This window comes from Chinchilla lanigera, unplaced genomic scaffold (assembly GCF_000276665.1).
Source record: "Chinchilla lanigera isolate Chin_1 unplaced genomic scaffold, ChiLan1.0 scaffold00061, whole genome shotgun sequence".
Taxonomy (NCBI): domain Eukaryota; kingdom Metazoa; phylum Chordata; class Mammalia; order Rodentia; family Chinchillidae; genus Chinchilla; species Chinchilla lanigera.
In genome coordinates this window covers 4,653,439-4,674,298 of record NW_004955462.1, presented here as the reverse complement: position 1 = coordinate 4,674,298, position 20,860 = coordinate 4,653,439, and the positions used below count along the sequence as shown (strand labels likewise).

Sequence of the window (20,860 nt, the reverse complement as noted above, 5' to 3'; positions counted from 1 at the left end):
TTCTATATGCCTCCTTTTCCTGTATATCAGTTTCTGTTTCCATACTTGGAAAATTTTCTGCTATTATTTCTGCAAATATTCTTTTTATGTCAGTTGTGTTGCCTCCTGCGGTTTCATTGACTCCTATAAGTCATACATTATTCCTCTTTGCCTCATCTTGCAGCTGTTGAATTGACTTTTTGTGGATCCTTGTTGATTTTACAAGATCCTTTCTTTTACAGTTGCTAGCTGCCATGCTATCTTCAAAGTCTGAGATTCTATCTTCAGCTTCATTCAAGCCATTTTGGCAGTTTTCACTGGAAGCTTTGTTTTCCTGGAAGTCTCTTTGAATCTGGTTCATGAGTTCTAAGTCCTTTCTATATTTTTCATTTAATACTTCTGTCCATTGCCTTTGTTCTTCTATTTTTTTATATGTTTCTTCTGCAGACTCTTTGAGCAGTTCCTTCATTATTATTATCATTTCATATTTTGCCTGAGAGATTATTTCTGATCTCATCTCTTCTATGGCCTTATGGAGTTGTTTCTTTACTTCCATTGCAACCATTTCAGCTATTTCAGGCATGTGTTTACCAAGTTCTCCTACGACGATGTCTCCTGGACTTGTTCTGAGTGGGGTGGAGTTCTGGGATTGTGTTTTAGTCCTCCATTTTGTCATGTTTGCTACTGAATGCAGAAAGCTCTGTTTCCCTCTTCAGTGGCTACACAGCAACAGCCACTAATGTCCCTAGTTTTCCTGTTGGTCACGTTTGCCCCTCAGTGACCCCTGAGAAGCACTGCTTAGTCTCGGGTTTTCCAGCAGTTGTTGATTTTTATCTAGTTATCCCAGCGCTCAGACTTGGGCATTGGTGTCAGCTGATGGCAGACCATCTGATCCAGTGTCTGCTTGCAGTTCAGGGCACATGCACAGCCCAGACTCGGGTTGCACTGGTGTGACAATCCCAGTCCAGTGGACCTATGTCCCCAGGAAGTTCAGGGTACAGGCAAAACCCAGACACAAACCACAGGGTCAACAGTTTGTGAACCACCTGATTCTGTGTTTCCAGTCAGTTCAGGACACATACAGGAACCAGATACAGGCCAGATGGGCAACAACCACAGACTGCCTGTGCCTGCAACCCACTAGGGGGTCTGGGCAAAAGTAAAGCACGGACTCAAACCACTGGACCACCAGCTCTTGGAGCACTCCTGCATTTGGCGCAAGGCCTGTGCAGGGAGGGGCCACACGTGCCCTCCCCTCAGCTAAAGCAGTCCCTGGGGCTTCTGAGTGAGGACCTCCTGTCTGCCACAGGTGCATGGAGGGCAGAGACTCAGTGTGTAATGGCGGTGGGGTCCTTGGTGGCACTCTCTGCCCCCAGGAAATAGATGGGAAATACCTGGGTCTCTCCATGAGTTTCAGCTGAGAACCATGGCAGTGTGAGTAAAGCATGGACTCGAACTGCGGGACCAGCAGCTCTTGGAGCACTGGCTCACTCGGCGCAGGGCACTTGCAGGGAGGGGCCACACTCGCCCCCCACCCCACTCCCAGCTAGAGCAGTCCCTGGGGCTTCTGAGTGAGGACCTCCTGTCTGCTCTGGGTGCATGGAGGGCAGAGACTCAGTCTGTAATGGCAACAGGGAAGTGACCCTCTTTCCATTCCTTATATCTTATCCAGGCTATCCAACCTATGTATGATATTAGCTGCATGTTTTTTTGAATGACACTTACTAGGTTAATGAAGTTTTCTTTTATATTTTGTCAAGTCCTTTTCTTTAATGAATAATTTGGATCTTGATAGGTTTTTTTCATCTATTTAGATAATCTTTTAGGAGGAAGGTCAAGGTTTTTCATTCTATTAATATTGTATGGTATGTTAATTTACTTGGATATTAAATTAATACAGCATTTCTGGCATTGTTGATTTTCTTTACTGTTTGTTTCTGCTCTAGTCTTAACTGTTTGCTTCTTAATGCTTGATATGGGTCTAGTTTGGTCTTCCTTTCCTGGATTTTAAGCTGGATGTTCTGGTTATTTATTATGGTCTCTCAATATAGTTGTTTGCAGCTATGAATTTTCCCCTAAGCATCATGTTAGGTGCATTTTATCAATTTTCATATGGCATTGTTTTGTCTTCCTTCTTCTCAGTATGGTTTTTAGTTTTTCTCATGGTTGGTTACTTGACTCATTGATCACTTAGAAGTGTTTACTTTAATTGCACTTATTTGTGAAATCCCTAAATCTCCTTATATTATCATTTAGGTCTTTCCATAAAGGTTGTATGAATTCTAGCTTGTAAAATTTACTGAGGCTTAATCTGTGGTCTACCATATATGTACTATTGAGAATTCATGTGTTCTAATGCACATCTTCAATTCCAGCCCATCCCATCAGGTTTTATTTTGTATATGTTTTCCAACAGTGTGAATCTGACTGACCATTAACAAGGCAGTTACTCATATACTTTGTCTTCTAATGCTTCTGATTTTCTTTTTGAATTGTTTAACTCATACTATTAGAAAAACAAACCTACTAAAAAGATTTTGTGATTTTATTTGCATCCCACATTCTTCACCAAGATTGAGGGTGTATGTCAAAGTTGAATTCATAGGTTAGTTGAACTAGTGCTTTTTTTCTTCAGGAAGTTTATTTATTTGCTTTCAATTATCATTTCAATTATCATTCCCATTGTAATCCTATTGATTCAATTTGTTTTTGGAGCATATGCATTACAAGACAAAGCTTACTTCCCAAAATGAAAAAACTAAAAAGTGTACTGAGAGAAGTACTATTCCTCCTGTGTCTCTTCCCTTTGCATCCCCTACTGTTTCCCTTATCATGTTGTTAGGAAACCAAGGATATTATTTCCTGGTTTATCTGTCTTGTGAATCAAAGGTGTTTGTCTCCGTGTTTACATTTTTAATTATGTACTATTCAATCTTAACACAAGGATGCATACTAGACACCCCCTTTTTCAATTTTTTTCACTTAAAATTATGTCTTAGAAAGATGAAATATTTTAAATATGCATGTTAATACTTAGGATTTTTATGTCACATTTGGCATAATTTACTTGTAACTTTATAAAAATGTGCACAATTGCTGCTAATTATTCTAAATTCAAAATCTTTATAGTTCACAATAGAGCTGTTTTTCTGTTTAGTATACTAAATGAATCTTTTTATGTTGTTTCTTATGAAGTATCAGATGAAAATGAAGATCTTACACTTGAGGACAAAGACTTGTTATCAGCAGTCCAAATACAAAAAACAGAAAAGAATATTTCCAAAGTAGAGCATCATAGAGGTAAGCATAATCATTATAGGTATTTTAAAATTATTTTAATGTAAACTCTTCAGAAGATCTTCCTTTGATTATGGCTATTTTATTTGAAAATAAATTTTGTAGAATTTTTAAAATATAATTTTTATTAGTACATGCTTGTGGTGCATAATGTTTACATTCCTCATGGGGAATTGGTACAGGTACATAATATATCTTAATTCCTTTTTTTAATTGCCCTTCTCTCTCTCTGTCCATCCCCCATCCATCTCTTGATCCCCTTCCTTTTTTTTGTACTGTTTGCAGTACATAATATTTACATTCCTTGTATGGAGTTGGGACGTGTACACAACACATCTTAATTCATTTTCTCATCTCTTTTCCCACCCTGCCTTTCCAAAGCATGAATATTGTTAGTTACCCTGAGAACTACAGTGAAATTTCTGATACCTTTAGATTGGTATTTATATGGCCCATTGCTACTATTTAATGTCTACCTGTATTCAACATATATGAAACATGAGTCACACAAATTTTATACTTCTCCTCCACCATCTCTTTCAATTAATAGTTTGTTGATAAAGCTTTACAGTATTTTTCCTTTACTTTTACACAAATGAGGAGAAAGCTTATTCTTGGCATACCCAGATGTCTCATCATAAATCTTTTTTTGTTTAGCTGTAACCAGTGTGCCACCTGAAGACACAATTTTAATTTTAAGAACAGGCTCTAAAACTCAAAATCTTGAAGTTTTTGAAAATGAGAATGTACTTGGTAAGTAATTAATTGAAATATTTAAAAATTTTTATTAGTACATGCTTACAGTACATAATGATTGCATTTATTGCAAGGGATTGGTACATATACATAACACATTTCAATTCCCTTCTTTTCCTCCCTCCTTTCATCCCTCTTTTCCTTTTCCAACATCAGAGTCATTTATTTATCTTATAGACTTTATAAAGTTAGTTATCATATATAGACTGAAAACCAGATTAATAGAATAAAGAATATATAAAACATGTAAGACAATTGTACTAAGTCAAGATGTACTACGAAGATACATTTCGCACACTGGATTACAACATCTTTTTTCTTTCTCTTTTTTTCTATTGTCCCTCCTTTATTTTGTACTTTATATGTACATTGAGTTTTTCATAGAAGATAAAACATGCGATATATAAGCTTGTGTGGCTGAATTATTTCACTTAAATTATAGTCTCTCACATGACTTAAATGTATCCTTTCTTACGGCAGAGAAGCACTCCATTGTGTATAAGTACCCCATTTTTTCTCCATTCATCTGTTGATGGACATATAGGCTGTTTCTGTGATTTAGCTATCATAAGCAAGAGTATGTGTACATCACTGCAGTATGATGTCTTTAACTTTTTGGGGAAGATACTTACCTAGAAGGAAAAGAGCTGGGTCAAATGGAATTTCCACTTTTAGTTTTGTGAGGAGTCTCTATATTGACTTCCATAGTGGTTGTATCAGTTTACACTCCCACCAACAATGGAGAAGAGTTTTTTACTCCCCACAGCCTCACTAGCATTGCTTACTTGATGATAGCCATTCTTTTTGGAGTGTTATGGAATCTTAGTGTTGTTCTAATTTGTATTTCTGAAATGGCCAGTCTTTGTTGCTAGTGTCAAGATCTCTTTTGTCATTTTTCAGTGTTGTGCTTTGGGTGTGGCTAACTATAATTTTTTTCCCAAAGCCCCAAGATTCCACTACCTTGGTTGTTTAGGGGAAGGAGGATACAGTGTAGTTAGTACAGCAGCTAGGTTCTCTGGGAATGTACACTAGTATTATTAATGTCATGAAGTCAATCTGCATGTTGGCTCACAGAGAAATAGAGACAATTATGAGACCCTGTCAATATAAAGTGAAACAGCTTCAGTAGCATTGCCCAAGACAGGGTAGATATTAACATACCCTGAGAACCAGTTATGTACCTCCCTTATTCCTAGAGAAGAAACTGCCAGCTATGATGTAAATATTATGGCAACCCAGATATTGACTTACAGGTAGTACGTACTAAATGCAACAGCTATACCTTTCCTAATAGTAGAAGAGAATGCAACACGAATTTTACAGAGTTAACTACTGAAAAATTAGCAAAGCTTTATGGTTATACTAGTAAAGATTTGGGGGTTGGGAATGGGGCAATGCAAAGAGAAAATTGTGAAACCTTAAATTCTATGATATAAGGAGGAGGAGAAAGAAGTGGTACAAAAGATCTTATTTGGGGAATACAAGGATGTCTATAGAATTAGGTAAAGGTAGGGCAAAAAAAACTAGGAAGAAATAGAAGATAAAAGAAAAAGAGGGAGCAAAAACAAATTATGCAAAAATTAAAAACAAGATAAAAGTAATTGAGGGGAGAAAATTTAAAAGGGAGAAAAGGAAAAAAATAGAGAAATAGAAGAAAAAGAGATTAGAAGCAAGGCTGAAGGACAAAGAAGGATTACCAAAGGCTCAGGAAACTGGTGAAAAAGATAGGAAGGAAGGAAGGAAAGAGGAAAAAAAACAAAAACAAGAACAAAACAGAACTAAAAACCATATTCACACACAAAAAAAACCCAACTTTTAAAAATCAAATGAACAAAACAAAAAGAAAAAGAAAACCAAAAGAAATTTCTATTATTTCAAGCCTGTGGTTATCTTTTGGGCTCTACAGCTTTGTGGCAGTGTCCAATTAAATGCATGACTCTCCCCTCACTGTTAGACAGGAGGCAGTCTGAGCCCACATCCACTCTGGGTAACCACAAGCAAGCTGGCAGTAAGATGGGGGCATGAAAAAGTAACATACTGTCCATACTTTAACTAGATAGTCTCTTAATTGTTTATTATATAAAATGTGATTTTCTTGTGCCATAAGAAATGAGGCAAAATATTGTCACTAATGTACTTTTCTAATGTGGTTTCAGTTTAATGCTTTTAAAGACCTCCTCTTGTAACTCAAAGTGCAGATGAAATATCAGGTGGGAGTACTTCACCCAATACTTAGAGCTGCTAGGAGAAAAAAGACTCAATATCAAAAATAATACTAAATTGTTTCTAAACATTAATTAGGCAGAGTTTAGTTAATTAATATGTATTTTGCTACAGTCTTACATCCATGAAATTATGTTTTTAAATATATTATTTCTTTATTTCCTTTAATTTTGTGTTACATTTTGACATTTACAGAAAGGTACATATTGACTTCTGTTATTTGGATATATCCATTTCTTGTAGTTCTGTTCTGTCTTTCTTATATGATTGGTGCATAAAAATTTTTAAATTCCATGTTCTGACAAACTTTTTATGCTATCTACATAAGTAAGGTAGATTTATTCTGTTACTGTGCTTACAATTTTTTATTTCGTTTCTATTTTTCTGTATTTTTATAATTTAGTTGTGTTCCATGTAAATACTCTGTAGGCAAATTGTTTATAAGTCCAGTGTGATTTCCTAAATTTGGTCCCAGAACATGTACTTCATTTAAAACTATTTTATTGTTGACCTATTTGGACTCAAATATATTAAGTTGCTTTTTATTTTTTATACACAATTCATATTTATTTCTCTTTATATAAAAATTTTTACATTTTTATCATTCAGTTTCTAAATCAATCATACTTGCTTCAACAATGATAAAACTTTGGGGAATACCCATAAAAAAAGTTGACTTTATCTTCTTATGTTTGTGTATGAAATAAAAGTTCTTCTACCTACTTTCAGTAAAAGTGTTCTCATGATTTTTACTTTTAACTTCAGAAGTCTCTCTTCCTACAGCTGTGAAAATGGATGAGTTCTTTTCCACTGAAGTAGTGATCTTTCACCTGAGCATAGTTTTAGTCTCAAAAAGCCCATCTCAGTTTAAGAAAGTTGGACATTTTAAAAAACTTGACTTTAATAATTTTACTATAATGTAGTATACCCAGATCCCTTCCCATTTATCTTACTTTAAGTTCATTAAAGCTCTTAATATTTTTCACAAAATTTGCAGTTATTTTCTATTTTTGAAAATGAATCTTTCTTCTTTCTCCTCTGACATTTAGGATCTGAATGTAGCAATTGTGTTTAATGGCTTTGTACCAGTCTCAGGCTCTGCTTTTTTCATTCCTTTTCTCTTCATCTTCAATCATTTTAATTTAGCTATCTTTTTATTTTACTAATTCTTTTATGTTTGAAAATCTGCTTTTGATTTCCTCTTTTCATTTAAGTTACTGGACTTTTTAACTCCAAGAATGTTATTTGGCTCTTTCAAACATTTATTGCTAGATATTCTTTGGTACTGAAATATTATCATAATTTTTTAAATTCTTTACACATGGTTTGCTTTAGTTAATTGAGCATATTTTTAATAACTGGTTTAAAAATCATTGTTGCTGGGCATCGTGGCACACGCCTGTAATCCCAGCACCCAGGAGGCTGAGACAGGAGGACTGTTGTGAGTTTGATTTTGTTTTTTTTATTTTTTGTGGTTTTTTGTGTGTGAGTTTGAGACCAGCCTGGGCCACAAAGTGAGCTCAAGACCAGCTTGAACTGCATAGCAAGACCTTGTCTCAAAAAGATGGTGGCGGGGGTGGGGGGAGTAGGAAATATAGAACTAACTCTGCCTTCACCATTACTTCCTCCTTGCTCAGAGATAATCAGAGATGAGAGATTTGGTATTGCATCCGTATTTCCTGGACCTGTAGGTAGCCATTCATACATACTTTTTCTTTTAGATTGCTAGGAAAATGCCAGTTTTATTAAGCTATCCTTTAAAGACATCTCATTTCTCAGCATTTCCATTTTTAAAGATTTTTTTATTAAGCTTTTGTTACCCCAGAGGCTACCATGTAAATAATTTCCTCTTATTTTTTTTTGTTTGTTTTTTGCTTCATCTTTTGAGACAGGATCTCACTATGCAGTTCAGGCTGGCCTTGAGCTCACTTTGTAGCCCAGGCTGGCCTCAAACTCAGAGATCCTTCTGCCTTAGCCTCCTGAGGGCTGGGATTAGAGGCCTGCACCACCACACCCAGCCAGTTGTTTTTGATAAATGCCCTGGAGGTAGAAATTATGTACACCAAGGAAGCTCTAGTCAGATCAAATAAATACAAGCAGGGTAGCTTTTTCTAAGAAGCTGCCAGACACATCAAATAATGGCTGTTTCCTGGGAATGGTTCCTTTAAAAGATGTCAAACGAATTGTTGCCCTCTTTAGTGGGTGTTAAGCTCCTGGATTTCTCATCCACTGTTATGTGAGACTGTTGGTTGACAAGTCTACCAGGGGACCTAGGGAGAGGAAAAACAAATGAGGGCAGATTATTGATGTGCTACAAAGTTTACTGTTATTATGAAGATAGGTTAGCTGTTAAAAAGTGTTTTCCATAGTGGCTATGTATAATATTCACAGCAGCAGTGTACAAGAATTCCATTTCCTCTATGTTCTATCCACCATTTATCTTTTATGTTTTTGATAACAGTCATTCTAACAGATATGAAATGATATTTTAGGGGCTGGGGATTTAGCTCAGCGGCACAGAGCCTGCCTGGCAAGCGCAAGGTCATGAGTTCGATTCCCAGTACCAGAAAACAACAACAACAAAAAAATGATATTTTATTGTGGTTTTAATCTACACTTCCCTCATGATTACTGATATAGATATTTTGGATCTGCCTAGTGGGGTTTACCTTTTGAAGATATATATTAAAGTGTTTTCCCATTTTAAAATCAAATTTTTTACCTATTACTAAGTTGAGTCCTCATATATGGTGGGCATTAACTGCTTATCAGATATATGGTTTATGAATATTTTTCCCATCCTATAGGTTGTCTCTTTACTTTGTTGATCAAATCCTTTTTTGTATGCTATGTATAAGTTTTTCAGTTTGATGCAGTCCTATTTGTTTATTTTTATTTTTAATGCATGTGCTTTTGAGATTGTACCCAAAAAAGATCATTACTTTGACCAAACTCAACGTCTTTGTGCCTGTTTTTGTCTAGAAATCTTAAAGGCTTATATCTTGTATATGAGTATTCCTCAAAATATAAGACACAGAAATACCATAAGATCTATTAATCCTACTTCTGAGTATATCTCCAAAAGAAATGAAATCTGTATATCAGAGAAATATTTGCACTTTCATATTTATTTCATTATTACTTATAATAGCCTAATACAGAAAATGTAGTATATATGCATAGTGGATATTATTTAGCTTTTATGAAAATAAGAAAATCCTCTCCTTGGTAACTGCTACTCTGGAGGATATTGTGCTAAGTGAAACAAAACAGGTTCAGAAAGACAAATACTGCTTTCTTAAGGGTTTATATGTTGCTAGGAATTTACCCACGTCTTCTAGGTTATTCAATTTGCTAATATTAAATTACTCATAGTAGTCTTTTATGGTCCTTTGATTTTTTTATGTATAACTGGTCTCAGTGCTATTTATTTTAATTTTTTATTTTTTTATTTTAAAAAGAACAAAACTTACAAAACATCAACAACGAAGACAAAAACAAAAACAACAAAAGCGATAGATGACCTCAAGACAAAATGATAGGAATTAACAGTGGTTGCTACATTACATACTGCTATTTTCAACAAAGTTGCTCAGTCCACCAGATGTAAGAATGTAAGATTGATCAAACAATCAAAGACAATAACAAATAATAAAAAAAAAATATTGGAAACAATACAGAGCTTCACCATACAGGATGGTAGGAATTGATGATCAGTGGTTCTTGTACTGCATATTGTTGTCTTCAAATCAGTCATTCTGATTACCAGATACAAGTATGCAAAATTGGTCAAGAAAAAGAAAATTTTAAGCATTAACTGCTCCTTTCAATAAACCATAGACATCAACAAACACTTATCCCAGTTATCCTTGTATATACATAAAAATACTGTTTTTCATTTTAAAGAGAAAAGAAAAAAACCAAAATAACAAGAACAATTATATAAACAAAACCCCATAAAAACAATAAAAATGATACAGAATTTCAAAACAAGGTGATAGGATATTAACAGTGATTATTATATTACATAATTTTATGCAAATTATATCAACACTGAGATTCCATCTCACCCCAGAAAGAATCAACCAATAACAAATGCTGGAGGGGCTGTGGGGAAAAACTGTTGTTTCACCAATCTACACTCCCACCACTTTTGGTGGGAGTGTAGATTGGTGAAACTACTGTGGAAATCAGCATGGAGGTTCCTCAATAAACTAGGATTGGAGGTCCCATTCAATCCAGCTATTCCCCTTCTGGGTATTTTTCCAGAAGAACTGAAAACATCATATATATGTGCACCCATACTTATAGCAGCACAATTCATCATAGCTAAATCTTAGAAACAACCCAAATGTCCATCAACTGAAGAATGAATAAAAAAGATGTGGTATTTTTATACAATGGAGTATTACTCAGGTATAAAGAAAGATAAACTCAAGGCTTTTATAGGAAAATGGATACAACTAGAGACCATACTCATAAGTGAAATAAATCAGACTGACATGTGTAAACATCATATTTCCTCCCTAGTATAAGAACCTGAAAGAGTAAATAAAATCTGAATGGTACAATGGATATTGTGAAGGGGAAGGAAACTGCTCAAATAGGTAGGAGCAACTGGGATGAAGAAGGGGAGAGGAAAAAGAAAGAAGAGAAAAAATATATATATGTATACACAGGATAGCTAGGGTAATTGTACTACTAATATCTGTTGGTCTACTGAAAGGAACAGTTAATGTGTAATTTTTGATCAGTCTTACATGCCTATATCCAGTTGTCTGTGCAACCACTTCAAAGATAATTGTATGGTCCTTTGTATTTCTAAAGTCAGTTTTAATGTCTCCCTTCTCATTTATTTGCAACTTATTTTCTTAGTCTAGCTAAAGTTTTATCATTTCAAAACTAATTCTTGATTTGGTTGATAGTTACTATAGTTTTTCCAGTCTGTGTTTTGGTTTTTTTTCTGATCTTTATTTCTTTCCTTCTGCAAACTTTGGGCTTATTTCACTCTTCTTTTCCTAATTCTATAAGTACAACATTAGGTTTGCTATTAGAAAGCAATCCTTTTCTTTTTTAAATTTTTTTTATTTTTTTCCCTTTTCTTTTATATAGGTAATTTTTACTAAAATCTTAGAACTGCTTTTGCTGCATTCTGCTTCATATGCCACATTTTGATTTTAGTTTATTTCTAGATACTTTTTATTTTCTCTTTTAATTTCTTTCTTGATTCATGTGTTGTCTTGGAACATGTTTAAATTCTACATGTCTGTAAATTTTGCAAAATTCTTCCTATGGTTCATTTCTAATTTCATACCCTAATGATCATAAAAGATACTTTATATGACTGGATTTAGTTTTCTGTCATTCTGTTGAGGTTGTTTGCATCCATGTTCATCAAAGATATTGATCTGTGATTTTCTTTTTTTCTAGTGTGCTTCTGTGGCTTTGGTATCAGGGTAGTGTTGGCCTCTTAAATGAAGTTGGAGTTTCCCATCTTCAGTTTTCCTTCTTTCATATTTTGAAGGAGTTTGAGAAAGATTAAAATGTTTGGTACAATTTAGCATTCCTGGTCATATATCCATACAAAATGAATCAGTACATCAAAAAGATATCTGCACTCCCGTGTTCACTGTAGCTCTATACACAGTCGCTGAGAAATGTAAACCTCAGTTGATGAATGATAAAGAAAATGTGGTACGTAAACATAAGTGGAACAATACTCAGCTGTAAAAAAGGAATCAAGTCCTGTTATTTTCTCTCTCTCTCTCTTTTTTTTTTTTTTTTTTTTTTTGTCTTTTTGAGAGAAGTTCTCACTATGCAGTTCAGGCTAGTCTTAAACTCACTTTGTAGCCCAGGTTGGCCTCAAACTCGCAATGAGCCTCCTGCCTCAGCCTCTTGAGTGCTGGGATTACAGGCATGCATCACTGTGCCTGGCTGAAATCCTGTTACTTTCAGCAACATGGATAGAACTGGAGATCAATGTGTTTAGTGAAGTAAGCTAGACACAGAAAGACAAGTATGGCAGGATATAGAGAGACTCTTAAAAAGTAGACCAGAGAAGAACAATGGAAGAGTGGAGGCCTGGGGGAGCAGAAGAGAGAAAGTGTAATGACCACTGAAGTAGTATATTGGTACATCTATTACTTAAGGTGTTACCACCATTTGAGCTTCATGGCTCCTCGCTGTCTATGAGCACTTTCGTGCAGAGCCCATCAGTGTCCTTCTTTGAGATTACATCTTGGGTAACTGGACCCAGAGATCCCTTTAAGAAAGGCTTGCCCAGATTTTCCAGGAATTAGTCCTCTCTTCCCACTTTATTTTCATCATTCCGTCTGTTAGTAAATAATTGCTGTCTTGGCTGTAGCTGCTATCACTACCCCATACCTAGTAATTTGTCAGTTAACATTCAAATTCTATTGTGGGCCAATTGCCTGGGCCTGAGGAGATTTAATGAAGTTTTACAGCCCTTAACTGTGACATGAATCTAGAAATATTAGTCTTGTTAAAAATTTCGTCTAGTGTCCTCACTCCATCAATGGTGACTTTCAGGACCACCAAAGTGGTTTGGGGGCTGCTATATTACCTGTAAAAGTGATCTAAAATGTTTCTCAGGGGAGGAAACTCACGATGGGCCATGCTTTAGGAGCTCATCTAGTACCCATCTAAGGAAGGATAGAGTCTATTTTTGCTTTTTTCTTCTCCCTTTTTCTTGGGCAACATAGCTGCTGTCAAGGCTTTCCAAAGAAAGAGTTCTACATTAAAAAGTCATATAAACCAGGTTTAGTGATGCACGCCTGTAATCCTAGCACTCAGGAGGCTGAGGCAGGAGGGTCATTGTGAGTTTGAGACCAGCCTGGGCTACAAAGTGAGCTCAAGGCCAGCCTGAACTGCATAGCAAGACCCCGTCTCAAAAAGACAAAAAAAAGTCACCTAAGACCCAATTTATTTATTTTTATTTCCAGAGATTTGTTTATTTGTTTGCTTATTTTCTTGTTTTTGAGACAAGATATCACTATGTAGGCCAGGTTGGCATCAGATTAGTTATGTGGCCCAAACTGGCCTGAATTAGCGATCTTCCTACATCGGCCTCCTAAGTGCTGGGATTACCTGGCTTCTTGACTGATTTAAAAATATTTTATCATGGAGACCAACTACCCAAGTCTCTTAGATCTTTTTGGATTACTAAGAAAATTGATCCTCAGGATTCTATACTGTTTTCCATTATAGCAATAATATCAATAAGTTAGCATCATAAACTGACCATAAATAATGAGATACTTAAACCTAGCAGTAATCACTGTGTGCAACTCACCGTGTGAAATTAGTTCCCATTGCTGGAGGACCATGAGCAAGAAGCTAAGGTGGTGTTTCCCTCAGTTTCTGGGAACTGATCTGTTGACTTTATGACTTCACCACTTAGGACGCAGGTGTCTTGACCAGTGAAAAGGAAACTAAATAAGAGGACAGTTATTCACACTCATAGCTAATATGTATGTATGTGTGTATGTATATATATATATATATATATATATATGCAATATAGTACCACTCTCAGAGAGCACCACAGTACACAGTAGCAGTTCTTAAGATATATTCCTTAAATGTGGGATATTCCCTGTGGGATCCTCAAAATTATCTAATGGTATCTCTCAAAAGAGCCTTTGGATTTACTAACTCCTCCCAAGTGCTCCTTCCAGAAAGTAGTTTTACCTTAATTAAATTGTTCACTGTGCCAATTTTTCAGAGAGAAAGCTACAAAGTTTTTACTTGGTCAATTATAATAACAAGCTGAATGGAAAGTAACAACTAAGGTTTTATTCATTTATGATAATGTGTATGGGAACCTAAACAGGACACTACTCCGGGTATACCAGTGTCTGTTTTCTCCATGAAACAGCACTAGGCAATAGTCAGATGCATCATTGCAGATGAGAGTGGTGCTTGGAGCAGAATTATCTGACACCTGGAGAACCAAACAGAAAGCTCTTGCCTCTTTATATGATCCTATGAGTCTTACAGAAGTTGGTGGGGGATGGCTAAGATTATTGAAATCCTGAATAATGAATAGAATTTGAGAAATACTTCTTTAAGTTTCCCCAATTAGATGATCTAGGCAGAGGCACCTGAAGAGTACAGCATGTCATAAAGAGTCCTGTGGGGTAGGAATGCAGAATATGTAAGAGCATGGTGTGCAGAGACCTCAGACACTACTGCACCTGCCTCAACGTCTGCAGCTTACTGGCTGTGCATGCAGTCTTTGGTGAGGCATTATCCCACCAGCAAGGACTTTGCCCAAGGTTGGGCCTGAAAGACCAAAGGATTTTGGCTTGAAATTGGGCTGCATACATTTATGCACACATACATATACATATTTATCTGTATATATACACATATACATATATAAATATATGCATACATATTTATATGTGTATATATACACATATATACACATGCACATACATCTATGTATATGCACACATATATGCACATATATTTGTATGCATATATGCACATATATACATATTTATATGCATATATACATATACATATTTATATGTGTATATACACATACACATATTTATATGTGTATATATACACATATACATATCATACATATTTATGTGCATATATACATATACATACATACACATGTGTGTACATGTATATGTGTATACATACATGCACACATATACACATGCATATACATGTATGTATATGTGCATGCATGCACACATATACATGTGTATATGTACATGCATACATGTACATATTTATCTGTATATATACATGCATACATTTACATATTTATATGACTATATACACATAGATATGTAATGTATACATATATGTATATATTTATGTGTATATAAACATACATGCATGCACACATGTATATATATGTGTATGCACATGCATATACATATTTATATGTGCATATACTCATACATATGTACATATTTATGTGTATACATATATGCATACACATATTTATATGCATATATATGCACGTACATATGCTTGTATACAAGAATATATATATGCATAGACATATTTAGAAACCCAGGTTCACACAGATAAGTTTAATTCCAGTGTTTCCCCTCAGGGATTCTTACTTTTCTCTGCTTCATATGCTCATTCTACAAAGTGAAACTGACTTTTAATTTTTAAGATAAGTGGAACATTGCATCTGCCTCTGAAACTAAATACATGGAAAGGTGTACATCTCCAGAGGAGAATCATTTCCTCCCCCAATATTTTATTCCTTGCCTTGTGCATAACAAACCACACTGTTTTTTATATGCTTGCTCTTTTCTTTTACAAGGGAAGATACTCTGCCTCTCTTTCCTTCTTTCTCCCTCTCCGTTTCTCCCCCTTTGCATTTGCCTTTTTTAACCAGGAGGAATCATACCTTTACCCCTGTTATCTCCTGATACCTCCTCTAATTTAGTTTATAGAGCCCTTTATTGCATTACCAGAATTTGAAGTATATCAGAGATTATAATTTATTTTAATTCCCCATGTTTGAGAATTTTTATCATTTGGATATTTTGTCATTACAGAGAATACTATGATATCAACCTTGTACATACATATTTTCAGTGCTTGTCCCATTATTTACATTTATTAAACTATATATATTAATACAGCAATAAAACTAGAGACTAATATAATTAGTGTAGTAAACGAATTAAGAAGATAACTTCAATATTTACCTGTTAAAACTCCTCTATCATATTTCTGTCAGACCTCACATTAATTTATTTAAAACTTCATGTGAGAAAAAGGCTGCTGTATATTTGTTATAAATTTGCAACTTAGGTATTTCATAATAGATCTGTTTTTTCCATTTAGTGCACTAAATGCATCTCTTTATGTAGCTCAGAATGAAGAATCAGAGAACAATTTTATGCTTGAACATCAAGATTTAGAAGCAGAAATGAAAGTAAAAGAACAAAAAACTTCGGAAACAGAAAGTCTTACTAGTAAGTGTAACACGGACAGTATTGCCTTATTTTCAATTAAGCTCATTTTGGATCATTTTCCTATTCTCATAAATATGTATTTAAGTAAATATTTCATACAAATTATAAAGTTTGATCTAAAGTGAGACATAGAGGCACTAAGCATTGATACTTAGGTAGGTTTACTCTCCCATATATCCAGTGAAAACTGTCCTAGCAACTCCCATCAGATATTAAGGATTTATATGAGTGGAGGTTTACATGTATAGTTGATCTATTTTAATAACATATATCTTATTGGAGCTATAATAATGAAGTTTCTGGTGCCTGAATGGGCATACCTATAGTAGGTTCTGGGTAAAAGTCCACAGTAGACCCCAAACCAGTGAGATTGATTGTATTTCTCCCTTATGCTGGTAACAGGGTTTGTGGAGATCACAGTTGTATATGTACCATAACCAAAATACTTTCCAAATGTGATTCTTCCCTGCTTCACCATTAAACTCTGAGCTTAGTATTGGGCCTCATGTTCCCACTGGGGAACAGGGATCTGATCTAACTCATAGGCTGTTCACTTTTTTAAAAGCAAATAGTTCTAAATAAAGAACTTTCAGGTTTATATCAATATTCAGTGAACCGGGCATGGTGGCACATGCCTGTAATCCCAGCACTCGGAGGCCTGAAGCAGGAGGACTGTTGCAAGTTCGAGACCAACCTGGGCTACAAAGTGAGCTCAAGGCCAGCCTGAACTGCATAGTGAGACCCTGTCTCAAAAAAAAAAAAAAAAAAAAGAAAAGAAAAGAAAAGAAAAAGAAAATTCAATGGTAAGAGCTAAACGATAGAAGTTGTGTTAGTGGTAGGAATTATTACTGTGTAAACCCAATTCCAGCCATTTTTGGGGATCCTTTCATCTAGTACAAGGCTATGAAATCCTTAGTAGAGAATCCATCAAGCCACTTCATTGCAATTCCATTGTTGAGTTCTCACCTATAGATCTTGTTGAGAAGGCCTTTGGCTAGATTGTCTAGATGTGGATGTCTAGCGACTGTTGTTTACATTACATTTCTTGCTAGTCAACCATTGCTTCCTGGCAGTAGTTGCTACTCTGTATTTGTTAATATCCAAATTATGTCAGGCCCAGTGTCCTGACTTTATGAGGAGGTTTAGTTGATTCATGCCAGCAAGGGTTGCATGAACAAATTTACAAATCTGCATAGTGAGACCCTATCTCAAAAAGACAAAAAAAAATGTTTTATTTATTTTCCTTTGGAACAGTAGTAGGTAAGATTCCGATATATTTGTGCAGAGTGCTCAAGGGAGTAAGTCTGGTTTAAAGTCTCTTCTACTTCCTCGCTCCATCAGTGTAGACTTTAAGATCACTTGCAAGGATAGTCTAAACATGTTGTTCAACAGCAGGAAACTCATTGTGGGTAGCTCCAGCTGTCATAAACAGAAGAATACCCAGTGGAGGAAAGAAAGGGTCTCAAATGGTTCCTGTTATTATTCATTTCTTTTTTTCCACCTCCTTGAGCAGCACGGCCACTCTCAAGACTGAAAAAAGAGATGTGTAGTGATTAATCCCACAATATTCCTCTCTAATTCACTAAATTTAGTAAGATCTTTTTCTTCAACTTGGAGGAAAACTATCACCTTCTTGTACTTGCTGGGCAAAGTGATTCCATAGCTCTTACTCTTTTTTATTGAAGATAACTCAGCAATTAACTGCATCATAGGCTGTATGTGACACACAGGGAATGCTTAGAGGTAATAATAGTCATAGGCTCAGTGCATAGACTTACCATGACTTCATAGGCCATTTACAGTGGACCATAAATGGTAGCAGCAGATTGTTTCACTAGCTTTCTTGGAGCTTCTCTGGTAAACTTCTAAATTGACTCACCATATTTTAGCATATGAATCTAAAAAGAAGGGTCATCTTTCCCATTCAACACTGGAAAACTTAGTAAACAATAAAACAATAGTCTCCTAGAGCATCCTCTGGCATCTACTACCACTGACTGGACCACACTGGTGTGGTTGATAAAGTATCCAGTGTGACTCAACTTCTTGCAAATGACCTAGAAGCACTTCTACTTTCACCCTACCCAAGTGCCCTGTAAACTCACTGGAGACTCCCAAAGTGTTCCTTCTAGAAATACGCTGTACTTCACTGACTATTTATTGAACTAATTCACAGAGACCGATTTTGGAATTGGCCAAATAAATCAAACTGAAAGTAACAAGCTATTATTCATTTATTGAGATAGTTGCTAGGTAAGAGTTTAAAGAGGAAAAGACTCTGGTTTAACAAATGTTTTGCTGGGCATGGTGGCACATGCCTGTAATCCCAGCACTCAGGAGGCTGAGACAGAAGGACTGTTGTGAGTTTGAGGCCAGCCTGGCCTACAAAGTGAGTTCAAGACCAGCCTGAACTGCATAGTGAGACCCTGTCTCAAAAAGACAAAAAAAAAAAAAGTTTTATTTTTCCTTTGGAGCAGTAGTAGGTAAGATTCCGATATATTTGTTCAGAGTGCTCAAGGGAGTAAGAATTGACTCTGCTGAAGGATCTCCAAAGAGAAAGCTCTTCCTGTTACATAGATTCTGTCTGTGAGAGGTAGTTGTGGGAGAGCTAGGACTGGAAAAGCCAGGAATACTGATAACTATAAAAAGTTTCTTTATGTGTCTCAGCCCTCCTTCCCTTCACTACAGGCTATCTAGGCATTGGCTGTGCAAGAGCAGTACAGCACCTCAGTCAAATCTGCCCTCTCCCATAAGCAGAACTCTAATTGAGGTCCACTGGGCTAAGAATGCAGTATGCCTAAGGGCTTGGTCAGCTGAGGAGGGTCTGAGCCTGAATTTAACTCCCAGGGCCTGCAGGAAAGTGGTTATACATCAAGTCCCTTATAGTTTGGGAATTAGTCCCCATAAGAAGTCCAGGTACTGCCTTTGGGATCGTCCATGATTTGGACCTGAAAAAGCACATGTAAGATTTAGTCAGTAGTTGAACCCCCAGTATGTTCACTTAAGTTCATGTACACAGTTACCTGTGTACCTATATATGTGTATATAAACACACATATGTTCCTACATAGATGTGTTTGGGGTTCATAAAAGTCTTGGACATCTTCAAGGGCTTCAAAGGGATGTAATCCATCCCCTTAGGGCTTGTTTTGCCTTTCTCTAGTTTATGTGTGCGTGTTCTGTCTCCTGCTGTCTTCACACATTTACTGATTTGCTCAATTTTGTCATGCTTTTAGAATTTCTTAGCACATAACTTCTAGAAAACCAATTACTGAATCCATCTTGTAATGTTTCCAGCTTCCCCTTGCCCATGAATGACGGTGTATATCAGATACTGTATTCATGAGTTACTTGTATTAGTTCTGGTGGTTTTTTCTTCAAAAGTTACATTTCTTAAAACTTGCTTTCAGTTTTGGTTTTCCCTTATTGTTTGTAGCTTAACTATTTTGAAATATACAGAGTGTCAACCTGATTCTTAATATAATGCAAAAGTTACACTTAGGGAAGTCCAGTTCCTTCCTCAGTTCTTATCTTACAGGTAACCAAAGAAATTTTTTCTGATATTTTACCTTCTTCATTTCACAGAGTTAAGCACCTAATTTTCTCCTCCTCTTCCTCTTCTTCCTGTTCCTCCTCCACATCCTCCCTCTTCTTTCTCCTTTTTTCTTCTTATTTCCACTTCTTTACCCTGCCAGGTTTTTTTCTACCTAGCCTATATTCTGGAAGTTTCTCCTTGTCAGTCTAGGAGATCCTTTTTATTCCTTTTATAGGTCTGTGACGCAGTTGTTTATACCATATTACTGACTATAATTTACATTATATTACACCTTGCAATATGTACATAAAGTTATTTAACCAATATCCCATGTCTGAATATTTGTGCAGTGCTATTTTATAATTACAACTAACACCATAATGAGTAAGCGTGTGACCAGAATAAGGTCCAGCTGCTGACCCCACCACCAGCCAGTTAAGTTGAGAGCTGAGGTGTTGAGGCTAGGAATGTGACTTATTCAAAAGCCAGCTTCAACTAGTTCAACAAGAGAAAAGAGGCATTCAGTGTCTAACATCCTTGTTAGGAAGCTGACGTAGGTGCCTTACGTAGGTGGTGGGTGTGTCCTCCCAGGTGTACATATTGATTGCTTAGTCATGAGATAGTTTTCAGTTTCTGCAAGTATCCACAGCACAGAGAATTATTTCTCCAAGCAACTCCTGTCCCTGGTTAGCTATACGTTATACCATGGCCAGGCAGTGGTCAATGGGGAGTAGCTGCCTAGATGCCCTCTGCTGAACTGGTAATGAACAAGAGCACCCTTCATTAGGTAAAAAAATTCTCCCTCAACTATACACTTTGGCAATGGAACAAAATGTCCCCAATAGTTGGTCTCTCTCTTTTCTTTCTTTCTTTTAATTTCTTTTTCCTGCTTTGGTATTTGGAGTACTGAGGTTTGAACACATGGCTTTGCACTGAGCTACATCCCCAGCACTTTTCTTTTCTCTACTGTCTGGCTAAGTAGCTAAGTGTCTCAGACAGAACTTGAAATTGTGATCTTTCTACCTCAGCTTCCCAGAACTCTGGAATTATAGGCATGTGCCACTATACCCATCTTGGTTTCATATAT

The 20,860-nt window shown here is 35.9% G+C and overlaps 1 protein-coding gene across 1 annotated transcript in view; it reads left to right on the top strand.

Moving 5' to 3' along the window:
- LOC106150038 (uncharacterized protein C10orf68-like) overlaps positions 1-20,860 on the top strand; it is a 43,218-nt gene that overhangs the window by 15,800 nt on the left and 6,558 nt on the right. The window contains exons 4-6 of the mRNA XM_013521359.1: positions 3,175-3,279; positions 3,934-4,029; positions 16,134-16,238. Coding sequence (XP_013376813.1) covers positions 3,175-3,279; positions 3,934-4,029; positions 16,134-16,238 — 306 coding nt within the window. The remainder of the gene's footprint in view (positions 1-3,174; positions 3,280-3,933; positions 4,030-16,133; positions 16,239-20,860) is intronic.